The sequence below is a fragment of the Myripristis murdjan genome, chromosome 6 (genome assembly GCF_902150065.1).
Source record: "Myripristis murdjan chromosome 6, fMyrMur1.1, whole genome shotgun sequence".
Lineage (NCBI taxonomy): Eukaryota > Metazoa > Chordata > Actinopteri > Holocentriformes > Holocentridae > Myripristis > Myripristis murdjan.
The window spans coordinates 6,025,295-6,052,613 of NC_043985.1; the positions used below are offsets into that span (position 1 = coordinate 6,025,295).

Genomic DNA, 27,319 nt, shown 5'->3' on the forward strand with positions numbered 1-27,319 from the left:
GAAATAATGTGATCTCTGTCTACTTTTGCCAAGCTTCAATATGTGTTAAAGTGAGTTTTTCAGGTGTGCAGAGCTACCAGTGTTGGTGGTTAACACTAAGCTAAGAAATGAAAATTTTCTATGACATTGAAAAATTACTTCAATTAATCATTGTTATTACCTTCTTAAACAATGTGATTCCATTGGGAAATATCCTACTCCCCCACTTTGCATGAAATTATACTGATTTGTTCATATTTAATCATGGGGCTATGGTGCACCTGGACTTTTTAGGAGGACAAAATTCACACAAATACACACAAACAGATTCAAATACAGGTGACGATGTCACCATATTTCTGGAAGGGGAAACTTGAGGAAGGGGTAGTATGAGGTATGATCAACATTGTTACATGATCTGAATGTTACAAATCAAAAGTGACAAAAATGTTTATTTCATACCTGTGGCATGTTAGATATCGACTGTAAAATGCTCCTCTCTTTGAATTGACAGATTATTGTAATCTGTATTAAGCAATTCTCAAAAAAGTGCCCAACACAATGACAGTCTCAAATGTGACATGAAAAACATTCACTTGCTCCAGTAACCTAAATGCCACCTTTTTTTTTTTGTTTGTTTGTTTGTTTGTTTGTTTTGGGCCTTGGATGGACTGAAGATTGACATTATCTGCAATTTCAATTATCTAAATTAGCCCTGTTAACAAAGCGTCTTTGTCTCTAATTGAATGGACATGGAGGAAATTAATCAAAAGGTCTCAGTCAATATATTTTTCATCAAGGCTAACCCAGGCTAAATAGACACATCAGGCAGCTCCAAATTACACCGACCTTTTCAATGGCATTAGTGTTGAACATCTATTTAAAAATCTATTTTATGTGTAAATGTTGGTGGTAGTGCACTGTTTCCTTGGCTGACATTGAATAGAATAGTTGGCCATGGATAGACAGATCAATTTGATTTGTAATACAGGGTGAATCCAGCCCAGTCTCCATTTTTAGGCTTTTCAAACTGATGCACGTTGTATGAAGATGGAGTCATTTTAAGTAAAAAGCATAACTTGGAGCTGTCTCTGAACATATATTTGATTTTATATTGGTGGTTGTTTGTCTTATGATGATTGCCAGCCGCTCCGAATGCCTCTTCATTTCCAGCTATTTCAGTGGTTCCGGATAATGAAAACAAGCACAAGATCCTCCTCACACTGAGCCACACTGGCCTGGACTTTTGGAGAGTTTTCCTTGTGAATGTTGCTGGTCTGTCGATACTGAACTGGTTGACAACCAGATGATCTAAATGAATATGCTCTCCTCCCTCACCAGATACTGCCAAGGTGCCTTTGAGCAAGGCAGTTCACACCCCACATGTTGCAGTAACCAGCAGAGGAAGACTGCTCCTGCAATGCACTTCTCCCAGGGGCGAATGTGAGTAAGAGTGAAGCAAGACGTTGCTGAAAAAAGACATGGAAACTCAGTCAACCTTGACAAAAAGAGAGGGAAACAAGGGCATCTGAGAAACACTGTTTAGTCTCAGTCATTGAATATAACCATCGTCATTTACAGTTTATTAAATATATTTTGATTGTTTTATATAACAGTAGACTACAGAAAACAAATGACTCTGTCTGATCATGTTACCCTTGGGAGAGTTTCTAAGTAATTGATTGTTATGTAGTTTTTTTTCTCTGCCATTTCTTCTCTGTTCTGCTCCGCTAAGGTCTTTCCAATGAGCTGTTTGGTCTTTTGCCAGAAGGGATACTTACATCTCCATGATGCATTGCAGTTATTCACACTCTGAGCCAGTCCATCAGACTCGTTAAAAAACACTGCCATCCGCCGCCTGTGTCAATTCAAGTCAAGAGTATTTATATAACACTTCATCACAAGAATGTCTCAAAGGACTTTCCGGAGAATGACCGACCGAGGCCTAACCGATCAATAATCAATCACAAAACAAAACGATGCTGTACAGTATGCAATAAAATAACATAATGGGGACATAAAATAACATAATGGAAACATGATGTTTTGGGCCTATTTTTTGATCAGCACATGCAGTAGTGGTGGTAATATTAGTGGAAGCTACCTGTGGTGTTTTTTAACCCTTTTTTTTTTTTAATGGGAGGCTTGAGTTTTGGGAATGGTTGGCTCCTTTTCACCCACGTTGTCTTAAACCACATTCCATCAGCAGAGAAATGCTGAATATGCACACCCACAAAGTGACAGGTGTGTCGGAGACTATGTCCCATACACTTGGCCATTTTAAGCCATGTCCTACACACATTCATGCGGATTCATAAAGGCACACAGTGATGTTTCTATGCTGTGCTGCAAGTAAAATTGTGCAGGTATAGAGCCTGTTCTGTACTGCAGTGGAGGGGAACTGTATTGGTCTGGAGCAGTGTCTCATACTACAATACAGTTTGTATAGTTATCGTGTTGCTATGCTGAAATACATTCAGTTGGTTAAATGTTAATGTTAATTTAACTGTAAAGCACATTGCATTGCATTTGATTGTACAAAATATGTTGTATTGATAACATGTGGTTTGGTTTAGTTTGGTTTGGTATCCATTTGCTGCATTGGAGCCACTGGAGGTTAAACATCTTACTCAGAAGCTCTTTAGCTTCATATTTTAAAGAAGGGTGCACTGACAGCTGTGCCAGTGGTTGAGTGGACAAATATCTACCAAAAGAGAAAAGAAAGAGTTAAACTGGCAGTGGGAAACGTCACAGTTACTTCTGTCATTTCCCTGCAATTTCAGTTTGAGATCTGATTATGAAGATCATGTTTTATGAGATCCCATTGTTGCACGGACACACATTGCATGAGAGTGGCTTTTATTCGGCTGCATTCATTTATATACATATGAATGACTTTTTTTTTTTTTTTTTTTTTTGCACTCTACTCTCCATGACTGGATTGTGTTCAGATTACATTGAATCACATAGACCACAAAGCAAACCTGACTTTGAAGGACTGATTGGAACATGAGAGAATTTTTATTTTATTCTATTTTATTTTATCTTATTTTATTTCATTATCATTATTTTTTTTTAATCCAGACGTATCACTTAATACGGCCTGACAAGTGTATCCATAGTCTTAGCAGAACAAAAGGCTATTTGTGGCTAATCCAGTGGCATCCGTCAGCTTGTTAGATTAGTGGGCCGTTCAGAGGGAGGAACATTTATAATCTAAATAGATGAATCATTTTAAACGTATCCATGTGTCTAATGCGGGGCGAAACACGTTTGTTACTCACTTGCATTGTTAAGCGATGAGCAATGCTTTCCTCCCACAACAGCAAAAGTCAAGGTGCCCTTAAGCATGGCACATTAACACTGCTCGTTCCAGTGGAGCTGCTCACTGGTCAGCAGTAAAAACTGTGGTTATAGTGGGGAGTTCCCAGTTGTGAATGTGTAACAGCGTGTTGGAAGAGCACAAACATGCTGAACCGGCTCTCTCCGGAGAAATAAGGACGTGTCACTCGCTCGCCTCAATTAAAGCCTGTTTTATCTGCAAGTTATCATGATGTCCTTCTTTTGAAAGAGGCATGTTCCCTTTTCAGTGTAAGACAAATTAACAGGCGCAAACACTGACGCAACATGTAATGTACTGCCGTTAACGATGCGACATGCAACATTTTAACATCAATAAATTATCACATTAATTATGAGGCGTAAGTGTAATTACCATATAAGAACACAGAAACAGGACTGAGGCGATGGTGATGGTCAGCTTCTACAAATGTTTATGCTGCACATTTTCTTGTTTGCCACCAGGTTGTTGTTTTTGCAGGAAATGTGCCATTGCTTTATGGCACAAAACAGGAAGAGGGCAGTGTTTTTCTTGCACACACACACATGCACACACACACACACGCACATGAACAGCTACAGCTTCAGTTCCATGCCACAAGAAAAATCATTTCCAACATGTTTATCCTCTTACATAATTTGATAGGATGAGGCTAAGGGGTCAACATCCCCTTTGCAACTGGAGGCAACAGAATTATGGGAAATGTAGTCTTTTGAGGATAGTGGCACTACCAACACCACTGATGTGAGACAAAGGCTACCAGTGATCTCAACCATCGTATCCCTTGTTTTTGAAAATCACTCCAAGGTAACAATATCCTTTGAAACATACTGATATTAAAATTGATATTGATTGATATTCATTTGAAAAAAATAAAAACAACAAATGCTACACTTTTAAGTTAAGTCTCCAAATGCCTGCATTGGTGTGGTGAAAGCAATAAATCCTTATGAAGAGACTAAATCAGTCTTAATGAAGCCAAGAGATGAAGCTGAGCATGGATCTAGGCTTCATAATCCACATGATTTGATTGATTATTAATTCACCGCAAGGGCTGGTTCGCTTACTTTGCAATTAAACCAACCATTGTGCTCTGTGCTTTTAACAATAGAAAACTAACGAAGTGGTTCCTCCAATCAAAGAGCCGTTCTAAAAATGAGACGGCTCTCAGTTTCAAGGTGAAATTTCTGATCTTTCCGAATCCTCCGTAGTGGAACGGAGACAGACTTGGCCTGAGCAAAACTTTCTCTCTTTTTGGAGAAGATGAGCAACTTTGGCAGAGGTGATGCACAAAAATAGATAGGGGCACAGGAGAGTGGGCATGTCCTTTTTTGCTATAATCAGCTTGTGCTGAGAGTTTGAGGGGGGGAAAAAAAAACCGGTCACATTGTGTTGGTTTTGAAATATGTATCCTTTAATCACATCCGGCAGGAAAATAAATGTACTGTGCAGTGAACAAATCTCATACATAAATGAATAAATAAATATAGTCTTTCAAAGGTACATGTTTTGCTTGATGCTCAGGATCTTGTTTTATTTACAGGAACCATTATACTTGAAGGGAGCAGAATACAGGAAGGCCTAAGTGATGGACATACAATCGAGAGGTCTGATTTGACAGAACAACAACAGGGGAAACACTGCAGCTACAAGAAAAAAAAAAAAAAGAACACCGCCACTTATTCACAGAATGTATATGGTCTATTCCCCCGAGCTTCCCGCCACAGGGATGGCTGTCAGTACAATGTACTTCGTTTGAGGATGTACGGCCTCCGGGACTTAGTGGTGTGCACCACTTGCCTCTTCAGGATGTATGGTGATTTCCGTTTCAGCGGAGTGTCACTATTCTCCTCCAAGTATTCTAGAGAGTCGCGAAGTAGCTGTTAAGGGCAGAGAAAGACACGGCGGTGTGTGTGAGCCTCACACGACAAGAAAATGGCAGGGAAACACATGTTTTGCCCCTGAGTGGCAGGGTAATGGGCGGCTACGCCAGTGTGGCTGTGATTAAACGAGTGCTCTGCTCTGTTGCTCTATGCATGGCAAAACAGGTGCTAATCTCCAGTCAGTGTGTTAAAAAAAAAAAAAAGAAAGAAAGAAAGAAAGAGAAATCTGTTGTCCCCAGCGTGAGGAGGCGACAGTGAAAGGAAAACGGATGGAAGAGAGGGAGAGAGGCGACAAGGAGGAGGGGAGAGAGAGGAATTTAATGAGGTGTGTTTACTGCCAGGAGAGGATAGATGGGCTTGTTTGTGCGCGTGTGTGTGTGTGTGTGTGTGGTTATGTGTGTGTCTGTGCGTGCGTGCATGCAGGAATGGCTGTCTTGCGTGTTCATCAATGTGTGTGCATGCGCGCGTGCATGGTCAGCCTTTTACACACGTCATACTGTTAATGGATTTTGTTCACACCTGATCCTGTTGCCCTTAGTGTGTTTGTCGGTCTTCCTTCAAGCCCCCCGCACCTTCAACCGCCCGCCCTCACCCCCACCCGAAATGTGTTAATCTCAGCACAAGTCTGTTAATAAACAGTGAAACTGTCCTCTGATTTTTCCAAAAATAGCTCATTCTCTTTGTCTCTGAGAATTGGCTCTGTGGTAGGTGAGAGGTTGTGCCTGCATGTGTGGATGGTAAGTTGTATGTGTGTGTGTGTGTATGTGTGTGTGTGTGTGTGTGTCTCTCACCCTCTCCTCCCGGCTTTGCAGAGCTCGGCAGATCTGTTGCAGGTTGTAAAGCTCGTTCAGCTCATCGTCGCCCTCCTCGCCGCTCCACGCCTCCTGCTGCCACGGCCGCTGCAGGCTGCTCACCATCCTGCACAGGTTGGCCAGCGACGCCTGCCAGTAGGGGGCACTCTGCTTACTCTGTTTCATCTGCCGGCGTTGACGGTGGGGAGAGAATTGGATTCAGTTCAGCGCAAGCATGTTTAGTTTTTTTTTTTTTTTCTTTTCATGACATTTTCGCTTTACATTTCAAACTGGATTGAAGTGGAAATGAAGACGGTGCCAGCTAGTCTCAAAGCTTTGAAGACACAAAGGGAGTTATTCTCCTAATTTTGTAGCAGAGTAAAGAGTAAAACATGGGAACATGGGGACAAGGGTTTAGGCTGATACTATCCACACACACACACACACACACACACACACACACATTATTGTTATTACATATATATAATATCATTATGTTACTATTAAAAGTAACAATCAATACAATCAATACATCAATTATGATGAATAGTTAGAAAGGGGTAGGTATAAAAAAGTGTATTCTTCTTCCTACTCCTTTTTCAAACAGGATACACTATGTTGTTTATCTGTTTCTCTTTTTGTTGTCCTTTTTTTATTTTTTTTTATTTATATATGGAAAACGTACACACACACACACATATATATATTAAATATATATATATTTTTTTTTTTGTTGTATACTTGTTTGAAAATAAAAATTCATTCATTCATTCATTCAAAAGTAAATTAAACAATATGAATTAAGAATATTGCAAATGCAAAATGAAACAGTAGATATGCAATGTTAAACATTGTTGACAAATAATTATAATATCTTTAAACCAAGAACATAGAATAAACACTTTCAGATGGAAATGACGAAGATATTCAATACTCTAAAAAAGGACATTATCAGCCTGATATTTTGGTAAACTGATAGATCGGTCTAACCCTAATAGGAATCAGTCATGCTTTTATAGCAATTAACAGTCTACAAAAAAAAAAAAAAACTTGTTATGTGCAGCTGCACCCACTTGAGTCTTCTAAACATTCCCCTTTTATTTGAATTGTGTTTATTAATGTGCTGTTTTATTAGGCAGAGTTCAGCAAGTGCTTCCCAGTGACATATGATACTCATTTCAGCCCGATGCTCTTTTCACACCTAACCCTGTGTTTACTGCATCGCCCAACGTCTCTAAACCCTAAAAAAAAGCCTGATTATTTTTCCCATGGTGGCTTATTAGCTTTTATTACAGTGTCTATGTAGAAAGCAGAGTCTCCAGTAATGCTCAGAGAGAAGTTCACCAGTATGTGTTGCAGTGGAGGTTTTTGTTGTGTCATGGTCTAAATGCTTTACCAAGGCTAAACACTGGCAGTGATGCATTTCTATTGTTGTCGTCATAGCAGCATAAACCAAAGCTTATCTCTTTGGATTTTTCATCTTACGAAGCACTGAGGATGCTGCAGCTGAAGCTTACCGAGTACTGATGCACAGTGCCATGTGTTAAGACAGCAGTTAAGATACAGGATAGTGTGGCATGCCTTGAGCCTCCTCTTCATCCAGGGTGATAAATCAGTGAGATCTAACCTCATCCAGCTCCAGCCTGTTGTGTTTTAATCCAGTTTGAGCGCTTTGAGATGGAGGAAGGTCCCTGCACCTGCCTGTGGGGACCTGTGTGTGTGTGTGTGTGTGTGTGTGTGTGGGCTGGCTATTTCACGCACACTGTCAAAAAGACCTCTGGGTGTCACTGAGATAGATAGCAAGACTCAGGGAAAAAAAGAGAAATTGTCGCTTCTGACTAAGCCCTGCAAGCTCGCTTTGCCTGTTTATGGACAGCAAAGGAATACAGTCTCTTCGCTCTCAGGTTGGTTTGGTAAATAAAAGAGGAACCGCTTCAATAGCAGCTTTATTGGTGTGCCAAAGGGAGGCGTGTAATGAAGACCGTACAAAACGTCTAAAGAACAGTACACCCGAGACCGAAACTTGTCCTGCTGCTGACTTCCTTCAGGTGCTGACATTTAGATATTCGCCCTGCATGGAAGTTTTCAGAGGTGTTCATTTAGCTCTAAATGAGCCCCTAATGCACTGAGCGCGGCCGGGTGTGGCTTTAATTGTGCTGAAAGGTCACAGGAAGGATCGTTTTGATGAAGCCTCATCAGAGACTTCTCCCCTTAACACAGGTTAATTGTCATATCTTTGAGGGACAGGATGAAGGATTAATGGAGTGGCGCAATAAAGCAGCAGTCCCCAGTACAGCCCCATGCCATTACAAATTGGCCCAGACTGTGTGACGATTGAATTTCCTGTCAGGAACTGGCTTAGGAACTGTCACCCTGCCAGCAACCTTAAGCTACTACCACCAAGGGGAAATACTGTAGCATCTTTCATTCTGTATGTTTTGTACTATGGGCCGCCCTACTCGCTCATTCACTTTCTGCAGGAATGTAGCTAATGCTCTCATACAGAGTGATTTCCAAAGTACTAACGCTGAAAGGAACTAATATTAAAGAGTGCAAGGGTCGGACAAGTGATGGAACATTCCCGCTGAACAAAATGATGTACATGCCCATAAGAGCGGTAAATCTATCTATCTATCTATCTATCTATCTATATCTATATCTATATCTATATATATCTATATATCTATCTATCTATATATATATATATATATATATATATATATATAAAAAGATGAAAATGCAGAATCAGACTCATACAAAAAGATCAGTTTCAAAATTGTCTGCAAGCTGATTTCCTCTTAAAAAAAAACTCCACCCATGTATATTCAGAGGATACGGAGACAGTATCTTCTATGACACTGTGCTTCCCTGCTTCTCAAACACTCCATCAGTGATCTGGCAAGTTCTTATTACAATCATCAGCCCGCAGGAACCCTCCGAACATCAGCAACAATGAATCACGGCGCTGATTTGTCATTGTCACATCTTGGTGTGAGCGGCCCAGTCGTTTATCAGACTGGGAGGGAGAGAGAGAGAGAGAGAGAGAGAGAGAGAGAGGTGGGAGAGGAGAGAGTGTCATCAGCGTTGTGATGCTGTCAGGGCAATCTGAATCCTATTAGGCCTAGCCATCTGTCTCCAGAAGCCTCTCGTTCCAATTTCATTGACTACGTCCCAAAAACTCACCTGTCCTTGGGTATGCAGCACCAAACCAATGTGATGAAAGTGACAAAAATCCAAAAGTTACAGCTGAATTATTTTTCCAGCAAATTATTTTCATTTGAGTGGTCACGACAGGCCGTGAATGAGTGTGTGGCCATGACTGGGGGACTGAAATGTGTTGAGGATAATTACTTCTGTGTGTGTGTGCCATAAATGCACATATTTGAACTGGAGGTTCAAGGGAACCAAGGGAACAAGCTCAGTCCAAACATTGTGACATATTCTGACCTGGTTCAGTTGCTGTAAAGTAACTGGAGCCTAAAAAAACAAAAGAGACACGATAAAAAAAAATATTTCTCCCCATGATAAAAAAAAGGTCTCCCTGTGCACCATCCAACATAAAAACAACCAAAAGATGAGGCTAAAAACGAAGGATAGGTCTATGACAGAACACCTGGGCAGCCAAGGTGTGTGTGTATGTGTGTGTGTGGTTGTAGCTCTGTGACTCCCAGTCTCTGATGTCACAGTTTCAAAGAGGGAACCCAGTACCTTAGAGGTGAAGATACTGTTCAGCAGCTCCTCTTCGAGCGCTCGCTGCTCCTGGTCAGCGTCTGTCAGCCACATGAAAGACAGAAAGAGATCCTCAAACCGAATCCTGTTTCCATCAATCCAGTGTTTCAGTCAAATCTCAATAACTGCTCCTTAACATCATCGATCAGGCTGCAAATTTAGGATTTGAACGGCACTGTGTGCAGGCAAACTGAGCTAAGAACTCATTCCCTCCATCCCGTATATGTTGGAAGGCTCCCTGGATTAGCCAGATATTTTACCAATCTTAAATTACTTTGACATCTTTATCGATCCAACATCAAAGACGACTCATCTCTCCTGACTTACAAGATGCAAAAGGATGAATCATCTTCTCAGCCCTTGAGTAGATTTACCAGCAGAGTGAATCCTCTTTGATGTTTGACTGATACAGACTTTTTGGTAATTTTATATGGCACAACGCATTTGCTTAATAGTCCTAAGAGCTTTATAGTTTCCCTGACTCATCAGGATTTAAGCCCTTGCCCTTTCCAGTAATTCAGTGTAGCCCGCTGAACGTGAATATATGGAAAATGTAGGCTTATGTAACATGGATGCAAAAAGAAAACAAAAAAAAACACTTAAATTTGGCTTAGTCTGCTATTTTCACACCTACAGCATATATTCATGACGTATCATGGATCACTGGGAGGACATATGTGCATATAGGAGAGTCTAAGAGGGAAAAAAATGCATTAAACAGTTTCGGTAGAGAATCAAAAAAGCCACAGAATAAGGAATGTATTTTTAAGAAATCCAAAAGTAATTAAATTACATTATTTGAACTAAATGTGAGACCACAGAAACGAAATTGCCGAGTTCAGAATGAAATTGTTAACTCACTGAACACTGTTGCTGCAACAGGTCCCTCACTGTTTAATCTTTAGCCCAAAAGTCATAAAAATTGATAGTAGCCCTCAAATTGGCACTTCCTCATTTTAAGACAGAAATATATTATGTTATTATTTGGAAAATGCAGTAAACACAATAAAACCATCATCCATCATCTGACTGAACCTTTTGCACCTGTTGCTCGCAGTAACTTATGTTAATCTTTCTCTGCAATATGCCTGCGCTTGAGCCTGTGGCATTTCCCCCCCCATTTTGTGCCTATGATTCTGACATAATGAGATGCAGATAATGCTAACCCGGTTGAAAGAAGCATCGTGCTCACCTGTGCAAAGTCCACCACATGTGAAACAGAGGAGAAGCACACATGCCAACTGTGCCTGCATTTTGCTCTGGGGGAAACAAATGAAAAAGGCAAAGCAAATTCCACACTTAAGAATCCACCTGTGGAGGAATCTAGTCCATAAGGTGAGGGGTCAGACACAGAGAGCAGAGGCGGATGGAGAGAGTCTGGGCTGTGAGTCTTCTTCTTCTTCCCCTCCTTCCTCTGCTTCTTCTGCTTTTTCTTCTCCTTGGGGGTGTTCCTCCTCTCTCCCAGCTCAAAAGAATGCCTCGCCTGTCTCCCAGGTTTCTGGTAGGAAGTGAAGTGCACTGGGCTCCATTCCCTCACTATATAAGAGCCACTATGATGTCAGAGGATCATTCTCTCATCCCCCCTCCTCTCCCTCTCCCTCTCCATCCCCCCACCCCCATCCCTCTCTCCAAAGTATCTCGTCCCTCTCACCATGACTCCTGCCACTGTGTCATCATTTCATCAGACGTCACTTTGGCATCATAATGCGGAGGGCTTTTGCGTCAAGGTTTGGGGATTTATTTATTTTATTTTTTTGTCCCACCATGAACGTACACTGTCGGGGGTTGGTTTTGTTTTTGTCTCCTGGGGACTGGATGCAGAGGTGAGGCGGGTGGGTTGGACATAAATAAGGCTCGCTGTTTTTGTGTCATTGTTTGGGGAGGCTGTGCTCTGCCATATTACCCATTTCACGTCATTATTGCCAAGACCTGTCTAGACAATAGGCTACTGATTAAAAAAGACCCCCTGTGAATAAACTGCAACAAGGCCTTTGGAAAAAAGTATTATCCAAGGTATTATTTGTGATATTAAGCATATATACTGAGAAACAAACTCAGTGACCAGCGATGATTTTTTTGTTTGCACAATTTGAATGGCAATAACTGGCCAGTTATCCAGAAATGCTACTCACCCAGCTAGGTTTTAAACAAAAGCTGAGATTATCAAATCACAATTAGAATTTACTGATTTATCAATTCTAAAGAAGGCCAAAAAGTCAAGAAAATTAAAGGAATATTAGCAATTAATGACCTTAAAGGATGTTTTAGTACGAACAGTTGGGTGTTTGTTTGTTTGTTTGTTTTCAGTTAATTACAGCCTCCCTTGACGTCAGCTATCATTATGTAGGCCGTGGTGGGGGAGGTTTTCTCTCACACTGAAGAAAGCCTGCAGGCTGGCTCATGTGCATCACTAAGACTAATACAAGGCAAATTAACATTCCACAATGCCCATGACTTCAATAATAAAGTTAATTATATACTCTGTCTTCTTTTTTAAAGGTCAATTGTGACTTAATATTATTGCCATAAACAATATTAAATGATTTTTCTGCTTTTCCTGCTTTTCTTTTTTCATTTCATTTTTAGTTCAGTATTTGTTGTGAGAGAGCGCCTGAATTTTAGCCCTGGAGCCTTTAGTGAGAATGTTTTCCATTACCAAAAACAAGTAAGGATTTACAATAAACTGGAAATGCAGAAAATCTGACTGCCTTACTGCTTGATTCTTAGGTAGACGGGTCAATCAACACGACTGTCAAGTTCAAGTCCTGTTATAAGTGAGAACAGTTTTCATTCATTTAGATTAGGGAACATATGCTGGCTTGTAAATACCAACTAGTTAATGTAATATAATATAAAAGCTAATATAAAATAACGTCCCCTAACCCTAACCATGATCTTTTCCTATCCTTAACCAAATTGTTTTGTTGGCTATAGGTACCTGTATTTAGCCACTGAATTCATGTTTCATACACAGGAAAATAAAAATTTGTCCACATGCATGTCCATGGACACAAATCTGTAAATTAAATTTTGTGACTATTGCACAAACTGGCATGAGACTGGACTGATCATACATTGTGCAGATTGCAAGTCTTCTGAGAGAAACCTACTGGACCCTGCAATCAACACACTGACTTCTCCCCTTTAAATACACAGTCAGCGTCCCACTTGATATGGCCCACCTTCAAAACATATGTGCGGTTTTAGTAAAAGACATCTCAGCCCTGAAAGAGATGGTTACTCTCTTGCAAAGTGTAGTCAAATTAGGCTGCATTCCTCCCAGGTTTGAATGTTATCTTTGTTGTTTGAATCCACCAGGGAGAGCCAGTTACCAAACACCCAGAGTTTCAGGTTTCCTCTGGATGTCCCGCACTGCAGGCCAGCGTTTTATCATCCTTATTTCTCACACTTTCATCATTCTGTTGGGTATATTTAGTGAGCAATAAGCCAAACAAATAGACCCATGTGTGTATCCAATGAAAAAACTATACATACATAGCCTCTACAGGGCCTTATTCTCTATTGTTGTGTGCCTGTGGTTCTCAATAAAGAGTTTATAGGGACTTTATTGCACTTTTTACTATGTTTATGTCCTGTGATATAATTTCAATATAATATAATATAATATTTTTTAAAGCGATATAAATATATATTGTGTCAGTGGAAGACTACTCACTAGAGTTTAAAGTGACTTTAAGTTTTTTTGTTTTGTTTTGTTTTTAATAAAAGGTGTAATAATATTTTTTCATTGGCCTTATTAAAGTTGTATGACAGGCTATTTTAAAGAATCACTGTATATTATTGAACTACTTATATAGTATCTACCTTATATACAATATAGTATTTGCCTTTTTGACACTATATACTAGTCTTTCCTGCATGTAAATAGACTCTAACATCAATTTCATTCGACTATATGACCAGTACTCCTGTTAGATGAATATTGTACTTTGAAACCCCACAAGCCGCACAGTTCCTCAGTGAGAGTGTCAGGTTGGACCTGCAGGTGGAAGGGGGCAGAGTTTTACACATAAATCTCAGAAGCCTATGAAACACCACCCTTATTTTTCGGATGGGGCGGACAGAGTTGCGAGTTGGGACACCCTTCAACTTTTGTCTGCGGCGCGTCAGAAAGTGTCGGACGTCCTGCCATGCTGCATGGGACTCGAAGCCATTTCGGATTGTGATACTCTGTGCGCTCTTGAGTTATGGCTCCGTTCGGCAGAAACTTCCTGAAAGCGCGTCTGAAAAACAGGTAATTTGATGAGACTGATGTTTTTTCTTTAACGGGGAACCTGTTGTGCTTTTCCGAGTCCCACTGTGCAGCCACTCCGGGCTGTGCTGTGGAGGACGCAGGCAGTTACGCACAACGCATCAGATTTATAGGCTGGGGCTCGCATAAAAGGGCGAAAGTTCATTTCTAATGTGATTTCGTTTTGATTTTTTTAATGGGCCGGGTACAATGGGCAACAAGAGGGAGGAAGAACTGATATCCTAAAATACTTATCAGAAGATAACGACTTCTATTCAAATTCCTATTCCCTTAAAGTACCGATCGAAATATTATCGAGATATTATAGCAATATCATAGAAGATATGCAAGATATACAGTGCGATAAGGTCACACTAGACTCACGAAAAATCAAACCCTCCAATGTTGCATGTGAGTTTTTGCCATTAGTAACATAACGTGGAACTTTCATAACACAGAAATCCTAATTTATTTGAAATGTGTATGTCTCTCTGTAAATTAATATTGACAGAAGCAGCTGTGTGTGTGTGTGTGTGTGTGTGTGTGTGTGTGTGTGTGTGTGTGTGTTTCCCCCAGCCTTCCACTTCATCCATATAGCCATAACTTTGCTATACATTATATTGAGCTGAAACTGGCATAAGATGGATTGCTTGCCAGTAGGTATTATTCCCCATTATTAACAAAAAGACACCTCCAGTAGACACAGAGTGAATTATGATGCTGGATAGTGGTTATATGACTCCTATCAGCTATATAATGTGAAGTAGCATGCCAAAAATATCATACTGAGGCATGATCCTAATAAGAGTTTGACCTTCTCCTAAGGCACTGCCTACACTGTAAGTACTGCAAAGTTGTATGTATTTATTTCTTTACTTACTTACTTATTGATTTAATTATTTATTTATTTATTTAATATTTCATCTGGCACAACAGCAAGAGAGCATTCTTGGTTCAGGTTGTGAGAGATCCTGTCATCAACACTTTTAACATAATTTGCTTCTACAATTTCCTTAAGTATCTACTTTGGCCTTTTGATGTGCCCCTGGCTCCAGCTGGGCCCTAGCCACAGCTTTGAAACGTGAGGAAGATTGGATGTACTGAGCCACAAGTGATCCCCCGTTAAGGACGCCGAAATTTTATTGAGATTCTTGACTGTAGGCACTTGTTGTGGCTTATCAGCGCGGGGTTAGTAAACAGAGGCTTTTTTGTGGGGTATGTAGGTCATAATCCAGTCTGTTGCAGGATGCAGACAAGATGCCTTATGCTTGACTCCTATCAGGAAGTTGGTTGTTTTTTTTTGTAATTGTGAGCAAACTGTTTTGATTACTGTATATTTCTCCCACACCGCCCATCAGAACATGGCTTGGACCGAGTCCAGAAATATTGGAGGGTCCTGTATTAAATTACACTGAAAAGGGCCTGACAGTGGCACCAGCGGCAGACTGGCTGTATTTTCACTGCACACACAGCTGAGCTGCAGGATCTTTGATAACTTCAAACAGTCTGGCTGAAGCTGCCACCCGTCAGTGTCTTACTTTTTCATGTTGTGTAGTAATTATTTCTGCGGCACATATAATTACCTCAAGTGTTTAGATCTATAGAGTAGATGTGTCAAATGACGATTTCAGAGACGGCCTTTTACTTGCTCTGAGACACTGAGCTGGATGTTTGCCAAAAATGGAGAAAAAAGCTGATTTTGAGTTGCAGTCAGGGGTAACATCAAAAATGACGGGGAGCTTTAGAGTAAATAGGAAATGTGGTGATGATTACTGTTGGCGTCATTTGTTTGAATACAGGAGCTGGGCCACTTAAGTCAGGAGGGAGCACGGTGCATCAAATTGGTCTCCTACAGAGAAATTGCACTCGTGTCTGAAAAAGGCTTGCAATAGTTGCCAGCCAATAACTTATGTGGCCAAAGCAATGTAGTGACGAGCTCCACTTAATGGTACTCTGACAATAATGGTGGCCTGACAGCAGGCTGCACAGGAGCAATTACTATCATATCTGCAAGACGCTGAAATTGTTACCCAAGGCAGTTTGGTTAACACAAATTAGCAGGCCACAGCAAAAGAAAAAACACCAATTTTGTTGGAAGTGAACAAGTGGTTCACTCATATGTAGTTCTTACTGGAGGAACCAAGTCTTGTGTGGTGATTCACAGGCCTGGGAGAGAGAAAAATGAGATGGTGGGTCGGTTTGATGGAGGGGGAGGGGAGGGACGCGAAGGGAAGGGGTGTGTTGTGTCTTTCCTCACAGATGCCTATCTGACTAGGAGTCATCTCAGATTAACAAGTCCAGATAGAGAAACGATGTTATTTCCTCACCAGTCCCTCATCCTCTTGCAGATAAGAGCAACAGGAAACATCTCCTGTCCAGCTCTGGATAGCCGCTCTCCTGCTTTCTCCATGTGTCTCTCTGTATCAGACAAACCAGTGACAATATCCTCTTCAAAGGATGTCTCATTTTCAAAATGTCCACTTTTCAGCACAACACGTGAACAACATGTTTTGGTACATATTTTAGCTCAACTTCCTGTCATTTTCATGTTCTGACTTTTATACTATTAACATTTCTGAAACCTTTGCAGAACCCAATTGGATTAGGACAATCTGACAACAAAGCTGTTTTTTTCTTGATTGCTGAACACTGACACTTGGACGGTGCAAGGTTTCCTCAATATTTGTTGTGCTGACTTCTAAGATGTAACAAGAATTGACTCTATTTTGAAACTGTCACTGTTTTGAAGTCAGCTGACCTACAGCACATTCCATTTCGCTATAAAAGGAAACCCATAATTTCATTACAACTCTTAGACAAATTAAAATGTAATTGAATTTTTTGCTCCCTGGCAAACTCGTCTAACCTCTTGATAGCAGCGGCTGTGCACACTGATGCACCATCACAGCGTGGTGGAAACTATCACTGCTGGTTAACCTGATTGTCTCACTATTGACATTGCGACACTGGGGAGCTGTAACTCCCTGTCATTTGTTATGACTTGTTCAAACCACCAACACGCAGTCCTTTGCAGTTACATGTGCGTTTGCCAATTTATAACACAAGGCAATTGTTAACGTCTGCTACCTCATCATTATTTGAGTTTTATTATGGGAGAGAGCTACGCCACCCCAGAGTTGTCAGCTTTATAATATAATATATAAAATATAATTTTGCCACATAAACGTAGACTGTAAATTCATACCTCATATGGTACATACCAAACAGTTCAAATGCTGTTTCTCCCCATATTGCATGCCTCACTGAGGATCTCAACTTCTGAGTTCATGCTTGGGTCAAGTGGGTCCGCTCAGGTTTCTTGGGTTCACTCATGCATGAAATGGTGAGGTCTGAATGATCAATCTTCAGGACCCAGCTCCACCGTGCTGTCACACAATAAGTTTATACACAATAACAAAAGATTTATATCATCAAGCTGAAATCAGCATTAAAGTGTGTGTACATACTATCATACACTGCACAATCTATTGGCACATTTCCAGTGTTTGAATTCATCATAACATTAACACTGATTCTGTCATTCATCACTCAATGCTGTGACCTGTGAGGGCACCCTCATTTATTTCTGGAACTCGAACCACAGTATAATCCCAAGCTATGAATATCAAGTGGCACCTAAAGTGACAACCCTCATGAATGTATTAGCTGCGATGCAATCAGCCCAATGGCCCGTGTAGTATTTGTGTTTGTCCTGGCAGGGAATTGAGTCAAGAGTAGACAACCCTGTGAGGCTCAGTGTTTTGGCACTCGAAGGCTGATACCACCGGTCTCTTCAAAAATGCCTGCTCACGGAAAAGGATAACACTTTTTGTTCACTCAGAATTCTAGGGCTTTATACCGTATTGTGAGGTTTCTCCGATAAACTTTTACAGGAATTTGACTTTTAGCCTACAGCTTTGCACTTTTCAAATTAGAGTTTTAGTTAAGTTTTAGTTAAGAAAGAAAGAAAGAAAGAAAGAAAGAAAAGAGTTTTAGTGTGACAAATTGGTTTAAGCCAATACTTTTCTTTTTTTCTGGTTAAGTGCATAAGACTGTAACCCGGTGCAAAGAGTAAAGGGTTACAATAAGGGACGTATGAGAAGAAAGGGACATTACGTCACCACCCAAATTGCCCAAATTGGTGCAGAAACTTTTGGTTGGGCTGACATTTGCCACCTTTCTGTTTAGGTCTATTAGTTGAACATGTTGTCCCAGCCAAGTTTTTGAATTACTGGTAATGTGTTGTCTTTTGAACTGACTCACATTTGATGCATTGGCTCATGTAAGTCTATTTTTGGATGTGACAAACATCATGTCATTAGGCTGCATGCAGCTGATGGACACACTCTCAGTGTTTTGAGATCAATACTTATAATGAAGATGACAGCCTTACATAAAGCATTATGTTACATAAAGAGTGTTCTGTTATGCTGTTTAATCTCGTGATTTCAGAGTTCACATGGCATAGGTTGTGTGGTTTATTGTGGTATTTTCCATGCTCGTCCACCGACTTCAGAAGACAATCGCTGGGACCGTTTCAAATTTGGAATGCTGTTGCTATTACATAATGTCCTCTCCAACTTAAATGTTCCTTGGGCTACTCTGATGAAGCCTGATCTTACAAAGCAGCCATGCTAGGGTATACAGGAGCAACAGTATCTCATTGAAGTAGCTAGCCTGGCCTTCCACAATCATAAATGCTATGGTCATGCTATGCTAAATGAAAAGAGAAGTATTCACACTTTGTTCATTCTACACCATTCCAAGTTTTCCATGCACAGTGGCTAACTAGAGAAAAGCAGTGATTCTCTTTAAACTCATCCCTTGACATTATCTCTGCCTCCAAAGCTGCTCCAAACCTCTGAGAAATGTTTGCACAGCTAAAACACCAATCTGCCCAAAGTGGATTCAGGTATGACAAGACTACATATTACCGCTATTCATTAATGCCATCTGCTGTTAAAATAAATTTGTATCGCAGACAGATGAACTATAGCTAATGCTCACACAGCCGTACATCAGTCAACACCTTCCTCACATGAGGAGTGGGGCTGAAAACGCCCCATGTTGACCCAACTGTAGCTATGGAATTCATTTTCTCCCTTCCTCCCATTTCTGTCCATTGAACTCTGGTGGCAGGAAGTGGCTGGATGTTGTTTAGCTTTAGTGGCCCAGGAAAAAATACAGGTGTTTCCCTGCCCTGTTGTACCCACTTCCTGCGCAGCTGAGGGCTTCGGTCACCCTTTCTGAAATACCCAATTGTCTATGGATATTGTTTTTTCACCTGCATGTTTAAATACCACCATAGCTATATGTTTCCACATGTCGAAATATATATATAAAGGCACTATTGCACAATGTTTGTGGCAAATGCTTTGTTATATTTTCAAGATCACATTATATGTCAAAAGTATGGTATTGTGAATGTTATAACATATATAAGCATTGTTTCTTTATGATTCTATCACACTTTTCATTAAAAATCTGTCTACTATCTATCTATCTATCTATCTATCTATCTATCTATCTGTCTATCAATCCATCTATCTATCTATCTACTTTCACATATAAAGTTCCTGTAGCCTGTGTAGCACTTGAGGAGTTTCCAGAGGAGGTGGTAGTTGAAAACTCTGAGGTCAAAGTCGTCATGGTTGTCGTCTCTGAATGCCAGAGGCATGCTGGAATTGTTTGCCCTGTGCATAGCTCAAGTATTTGCTTTGCCCTGCTTGTCTCTGAGGGTCTCCATAACCATTAACCAGCCTCTCGCATTGTTGCATACGTATCACATTCTTGAGGCCTTGTTCATCACAAGTTTACACAATGCTCCATTTATGTGTTTTCAAGCCATGTGGGAACCAAAACACACCGGTATCAGACTATAGGATCAGCAAAGTGGGAGATAATGCAGCACCCTTTGAATAATGCTCAATGCATCTCACTTAACTTGTGTTAACGTGCCAAAAGCTAGGCTTGCAGCATCTGCATCATGCATGGATTTTTACTTTCTGTCAGCCTTCCCTTCTGATGATCAGCGATTAATGTGAACTTAAGTCAACCAAGGTTATCTCTATAGATAAAGACAGAGGGGCTGCGTGATTCAAAGTTCATATCTGAAGCCATTACTGCATACCAAGGGGAGGAACACATTCTCACCATTTGATATCCGGGCAAAAGCCATATTTGATTTTAATCTCAAGTGTTTTGTAGTTTCTTTATATAGATAAGACTGAATTAATGCTGGAATGTAGCTGTATCTAGCATTTGAATCCAAACAAAAAATGCGTAATAGAAAACTCCACTGAAAATAAAGTGCCCCCACAGTATGTAGACACTTGTTTTAGTTTTGTGAATGTTAAGAGATAAATCCCTTGCTAAGCAAGAGCCAAGATTCCCCTAATGATGTCATCTGATTTTATTATCTGAAACTGATTTTGTGGAGCTATATGAAATTTGACGGTGCCCAGGACGACATTATTCTGGTTTATTAATGTTTACAATTTAATGAAATGTAAAGTGTTGTAAAAGAACAGACCAACATTCCATGAACCCACAAAGAGAGTCTCCAGTGTCTCCTGATGTCATTAAACAGCAGATCTGTGATTCTCTGGTTTCTGTACTAGAGAGAGTTCTTCATGCTCACAAATACTGATTGAACTGTCGGAGGTTATAGGAATATTATGTATCGGTTCTGTTTTGCTCTCAGAGAAGGGTGTAGCTTCAAATTATTCACTGAGGCAGAAACTTGGCAGTGAGTACAGTACACTGATTAATTAAGTTAATCACATTATGAATTGCAGTATAACATGCTATCTTGCATATAAACAATAGCATGATACATCATGCTTTATCATAAAATCAAACCGAAATGCCTGGCAATGGTATCTGCTTATTTAATTATTTCCTCATGTTGGGGATGTCTGCATGCCCGTTGCTGATCAGTTAACAACTGGATATTAGGTCCTGGATATTACCGGTGCTCCATTAGGCATGTAAGAAATGGATATCGTTGGCCAATCAGAGGTCAGTTTTTGAACAAGTTTTATGGCCCAGACAAAAAAGGTAATGAGTGCCTTGGGGTTAAATAGCTCAGAACCAAATCATTAAGTGATCATCTCTGATGAGTAAGACGATGAGTACCGGTGTAATAGAATCAGACCGGAGAGCACAAAAAACGTGAACATAGTTTTGTGCTCATTGACCTAATGGAAGACCATCAAAGTAGGATCTACTTCTTGGCATGGTGTAATGGTTTCAAAAGCATGGCTGGGTCACTATGTACTGAGGCCTGCTGCACTGAAGCCTGTGAGACATTTGACATTTTGTTTAAATGATTGCTGCACTAATATACCATTCATTTCAATAATAATTAAAATTTTAGATTCGATATTTTGTCCTAATATTTTAAGAACATGATAATGATTTTCACATATTTGACTGATGATTTATCACAGTGCAAATCTGTTGCCCTCATGTGTTATGGATGTCTGTGTTTGCCTTGTTGAAGGCTAACTTCCAAGTATTTCATTCCAAACATTTAAAGCACCAGCTGTAATCTCTGTCTGTCTCTCTCTCCCGCAGGACACAAGATGCAGAGCCTGTGGTGGGAAAAGAGATTCAAGTTACTGTCTGCAATGAGGAGAAGGTGGTCTGTGGAGTAACAAAGCACACAACATGTGCAGATATGGTTACAGCGTTACTGGATGATCACAAGACAATCCCAGAGAGCAAGCAGCTCCTGCATGGGGATCCCAAAGATTTCTGTCTGGTAGAGCGCTGGAAGGGTTTTGAGAGAGCCCTGCCTCCTCTTACCCGTATCCTGAGGCTCTGGAATGCTTGGGGTGACCAAAAATCCCTCATCCAGTTTATTTTGGTCAAAACCAGTGATTTTGTGCCACAGTCGGGTAAGAAGAATGGCAAACCCAAGGGGGCAAAGCCAAAGCGACGGGAATATGGTCCCGCTCAGTATTCTCAGTCCTTGCCAGTAGAGAGGCAAAAGCGCATGGTGAAGAAGGCTTTCCGGAAGTTGGAGAAACTGCACAAGGAGAGCAAGAGCTCCCCAGGCGTGGAGGAGATTGACCGGATGGTCCAGCTAATTCTCACACAGGACCACACCATTAGAGAGCAGATCCAACGAATGAGAGAGCTGGATTTAGAGATTGAGAGGTTTGAGCTGCATGTGCAGAGGGAGGCTCAACCTGAGTGTTCATTGACTCAGGCTTGTGGCCCGATTCTGGACGGGCATAATGAGGAGCAGCTGCAGGAGTACCTGTACACCAGTGATGGAGTCAAAGCGCTGGATCTGCAGGTACAGAGGCACCAGGAGCTTATCCTCCAGTTATCACAGGATATTGACAGTGAGCTGATGAGGGCCAACTTGGCATGGTCTCTCGGCCAAGACGAGGATGCTGAACAGGGAGGAGCCACGGCTGGTCCCTGGATCTCCTCAGAGACAGACTCACCATTCTATGCCGCTGAACTTGCGAGGCTGCAGTCTGAACTGAAACACAGCCTGTTCACCGGTGTGTCCCTTCACAACCAAAGTGCAGAGCTAGACAAGGAACTGAAGTACTACGATGCTACGTTGGACTCCAAGGACCAGGAGTGCTGGCACCTGGCTTCCCAGCTCAGCTCCATGCAGGTGGCGGACAGCACAGAGGAAAAGTCCTGTCCCGGAAGCCTGAATGGCCAGATTCGGGGCAGCGTCTCCCAGGCAGTGAAGCTCAAACACAGTCTGTCCCCTACAGATGTTACAGACACAGACTCAGACACTGGGATTAGCTCCACACACAGTCAGGACTCGCTGTCACCCTGTCTCGACTTCCCTCCCCCGCTGGACACAGACGTTTGAACAACCCAGTTGACCCGGCTTGATAATACTCTGTATGCACAAACTACATTCCATCACTATTTATGAGAGCTGGGTTTTCCCCTCTAAGCTGCTTTCATGGGACACAAGTTGTCCCATGAAAGGAGCAAAGCCTGTGCAAAGATGTCTTTAATAAACCAGGCGTAGTTAGTTACACTGCCCAGAATATAGGGGTTTATGATCTATCACTGGGCTTAATTATGGTGAATCAACACTAATTGCCTTGATGACAGTTCTCACGCTATTTATGAGGCTGCACTCTCTTGTACACACTTATAAATCTATTATCAGTGTTTTATATTAAAACAAGCAGCAAAATATTTTGGACGTAGAATTTAGGGTATGTTTAGAATTGATCATGGCATTCCTTTCTATGATACTGTAAATGAGCTACTGTATTATTACTGTATATGATTTATATTATGACACGTGCACAGTTTTTTTTTTTAAAGACAATTTGGTATAACACCTGAAAGAGTGAAAAAAGTATTTATTTAACATGTAAATATATCATACAAATTCAATTTTATATGCCACAGCACAGTCAGCACAGCCCACCTATCTCTTACAGATCTGTGGCCTCATTTATCGACATAGAGCATGCGCAAAAAAATGACACATATGGCCACTCTGCTGGCAAAGCAGGGAAATATAGGCAAATATAGGCCATATTCACACTCCATATCAAGAAAGAGAGACTTCTAATAATAATATCTCAGGAGAACATCAAGGCCTTTATCATTGATTTGTACCGCAAACCATCCCCTTATTTGCAACTGACGCTCACTATAGACTAATTAGTTGCATGTCCCAAATAACTGCTACAAATTTAAAGGTGTAAAGCAATTGCATTGTCAGCTGCTTCATGGCGCACAGGGCGCATTCAGGATATTGTTGTTATGTCCTTCTCAGCTATTCCTTCACAACTGGTTGCACCCATTGCACCCACTGATACCCCAAATGAGAAAATTAAAATGAAGATTTTAGGATACCTGGGTCACCCACAGCAGCAGGGATTTATAAAGGAAGGTGGGGACACACCAACCCAGAGGGTGTGAATGATCACATGGTTTCCACCATCTGATCATTCACACCATCTAATTATTTTTACCTGTATGCAGTCTTCATCTTGTCTATGCATATTTTTTATAAAGGAGGCCTCTGATCTACATTTGTGTTAAACCTGCTCTTTAAGAAAATAAAAGCTATGAAAACTTTGAGAGACAACATGCATTAATTTTGCTTCCACAATAAACGCTAAAAATGTAACTGTCACAAAAAGTAGTGCTACTGATTTTGTCTGTAGCTTATTATAAGTATCCATCACTTAAATACCTCATTGCCAAGTGGTAATGCTTGTAATTCATTTGCTACAAGTGCTTAAACATGCATTAGCAACAGCTTTATTGTTTCAAGAAGTCTTAAAAACACAACTCAAGGTGCCAAAATGCATAACTGGGTCTTATAGACTCCACAAAGCTCTGAGTCACCAGAAAGAAATGACACAGCTACCATAGCACCCTTCCAGTGCACTGCACCGTATAATCAGACGAGATGGTCGCCAGGCAAGCACAAACAACAGTGAGCACTCTTCTTGTGTTGTCAAGGTATTGCTGACAGGGTAACACTTTGTACTCGGGGCAGAGCGGGGCTGTTGGAAAAGCAGGGGATATCTATTTCACACGCTAATTGCTCTACCCCCTCCTCCTTCAAGCCCCTAAGCAGCTCCAACGAGCATGAAAGGCTGGGAATCTTGCAGTGTGAACAGTCTTGCACCAGTGCCTCACACTTGTTGATAGACCGGGGTTTTATTAAGGAGAGCATGCCTCCTATAGCAAACTCGACGTCATAACTAGGAACGTACAAAGTTGGAACAAAGGGCATTTCCTGGAATGTCTATTCTAATGTAAATCGGACCTGTCTTGAGTTGCTGAACGGTTTAAAGAAAGGAATGTGGTATAATTGAATCCCTCTTCTTTTCCCAGAAGCCAGGTTAATGCTGAGGCTTTTGTGGCTTTGACTTGCCTTGTAGCCATTAGTCTTTATTCAAAGATTCAGGTGCAGCCGGCACTCGTGTTCAACCAATATGAGCTTTCGGAGGCAAACATAGATTTATTGTGCCTACATTTAATTTAAAAATATTTCAACTTGACCATTCTCATCCCAGAAAAAAATTGCAAGGACTGCGTTCACCACAATTCCTGTCTTGACAGGATGGAAAAGCTTCTGAAACAGTTCGGTGTGACACTAAAAGGTTTCCACTGAATCTAATCAGTTGTAGGGGAATCCTAAAATAAAAGATTACCAAATATAAATAAAAATATCAGTGAACAGTGAAATGAATGAGTGCACAAAGAATAAAATCTCCTTTGCACATTTTATTTAAAACTGCACCACATTAGCTATGAAGGATTGAATTGGCTGACACTCAGTATTTAATTTTGCCCGATGCATGATCATCAAAGTGACGTCAGTCTAACCCTGCTGTACGCTCTGCAGCTGCTTGCTCTATGACTTCACTTCCTCGGTTCAGGGAGGAGAGGCTGTCTTAGGTGTTGTTTACCATTTTTCTCCGCCACAGATCAGCAATTCAAAGACTGCCAACTCGCAAGTGTGTTCGCAGACAACAATAATTACCTGGACCAAAATGACAATTAGGCTGACTGCAAGCCTCTCTTTGTTCATCACTGCTATCAGCGTTGCCTGTTACTACTGGCCAGTGTGAGCTAACCATAATTTGTGTCTATGAATAATGCCGATGACAAATAGCGGGCCAAAATTCCTGGTATCATACGTGTAAGGTCTTTTCTTCACTGAACAGAACCATGAAAGAAAAACTGGGTCACAAATATTACCTTTACAGCTCCAACCTTCCCGATGCCGCTGGCGGAGGCTTTGCACATGAAGGCAACGTAGCTACTGAAGGCGTGCCATGGTACGACTGTGTTCAGTTCAGCTTTGGCCAGTGTTCACATTCAAGGAGGAACTGGACCTAATTGGCAATTATCACATTTTCAACACATTCTGCCACTGGTTTGCAGTTAATACTGTCTGGGTCTATTTAGGGATTTTTTCTTGGTTCATTATCATGTGACTGTTAATGAAAAAAAAAAACACCTTCTGCTTGACCCTTGACCCTTTCCATATCAACCACTAGCAAGCATAAACTAATTATCTATCTATCTATCTATGCATCTATGTTTATAGCAAGTGCTTTGGGGAGAGGAAGGGGCTTGATTCATATTCATTTTCCTACATTCTCCTAACACAGACTGCTTCATAACCATTAGGTTACCAATTGCCCCGGGGTATGTCTCTACACTTAGATGAAAAGGCGTATCCAAAGACTCAGATTAAATTGTCAACAAGTGTATTTGACTCATTTGATGAACAGCCGCATATTTTAAATTCTGAAAAAAAAAAAAAAAAATGAAAGAGCTCTGATCACTCCTGAAGTTATGTGATCTCATGAGAGCTTCTCATGAGATCCACACATGACTGTCTTGTTAACGTCTCTTAATGAAAATGTTTTTGACTCTGTGATTCACTGTGAAACAAGGTGATGCAGTAATTTGGGAGTTTCTGGGCTTGGTGAGAATGTTGAGCAATGCTTGTTCGGTTTACCCGTCGCTGTTGTTTTCAATCTGCTCAATGATAAGCAGTGCCAGGGCTCTCAGGCGGCTCGCGAGGCTCTTCATTTTGTCACCATGCGTGCATCATGTTATGTCAGAAGCGGTGCGCATCATTTTGTAAGTCGCCTCTGGCTTGCAACAGCTCCCACATGCCAAAAACCCTCACTGGGCTTTGTGTTCACCTGCGTTCCAATAACACACCCTGAATTCAATTTGATGAGAGTGCAAACAAATTTCTCCACTCCTTATCACGTGCATCTTGCATCTCCCTTCACCTCCTTAAACCTCAAAGGAGATGTTTGCTGGCGTTTGAGTGGAGGTGAAATAGCACACAAAAGCAGCACATGACCCTATAAGTAACAAGTGCGTTCGAATGTGTTCATGTGGAATGCCTGTAATGGTTCTGCCGCAACCGACTTGCTGCTTCACATCGACCAAGTCGGGACTTGTCAGAGCAGCTTATGGGCCTTGGGCTTAATTGTCTTAATGAAAGTGTATGAGTTGCCACCCAATCCAAGAAGCATAAATCATATGAAAATCAGAGCCCAAAGAGTAACAAACCAGCTTCGATGCCAGGTAGAGACATGGGAGCAAATTGATGAGGAGAATGCATGTGTGTGTGTGTGTGTGTGTGTGTGTGTGTGTGCATACACTGGCAGTTTGTGGGAAATTTGCTGACTGCTGTGTTAAAGATGGGAGATTTTAGGAATATGATACGGGCCGTGTGGTTGCTTTACATTACTGCCATAATATAATTTGTTAACCAATTGAAATCAACTTCAATATCAAAACGAAGGCTGTCTCTGCACCCGTGCTCCCACATGCTCTCACACCCCCACAATTAAAC

The 27,319-nt window shown here is 41.0% G+C and overlaps 2 protein-coding genes across 2 annotated transcripts; one reads left to right on the forward strand and one right to left on the reverse strand.

Moving 5' to 3' along the window:
• Nucleotides 1-4,749: 4,749 nt before the first annotated feature.
• nts (neurotensin) lies at nucleotides 4,750-11,154 on the reverse strand. Its single transcript, XM_030054110.1, has 4 exons — nucleotides 10,915-11,154; nucleotides 9,702-9,763; nucleotides 5,994-6,179; nucleotides 4,750-5,199 (listed from the first exon to the last, which is right to left on the reverse strand). The coding sequence occupies exons 1-4, from the start codon at nucleotides 10,973-10,975 to the stop codon at nucleotides 5,056-5,058; spliced, it is 453 nt and encodes a 150-aa protein (XP_029909970.1). The 5' UTR covers nucleotides 10,976-11,154; the 3' UTR covers nucleotides 4,750-5,055.
• A 2,650-nt stretch (nucleotides 11,155-13,804) lies between these two features.
• Nucleotides 13,805-24,053, forward strand: rassf9 (Ras association domain family member 9). Its single transcript, XM_030052775.1, has 2 exons — nucleotides 13,805-13,977; nucleotides 21,553-24,053. Exons 1-2 carry the CDS (start codon nucleotides 13,931-13,933, stop codon nucleotides 22,820-22,822), a joined length of 1,317 nt encoding a protein of 438 aa, XP_029908635.1. The 5' UTR covers nucleotides 13,805-13,930; the 3' UTR covers nucleotides 22,823-24,053.
• Nucleotides 24,054-27,319: the final 3,266 nt, after the last annotated feature.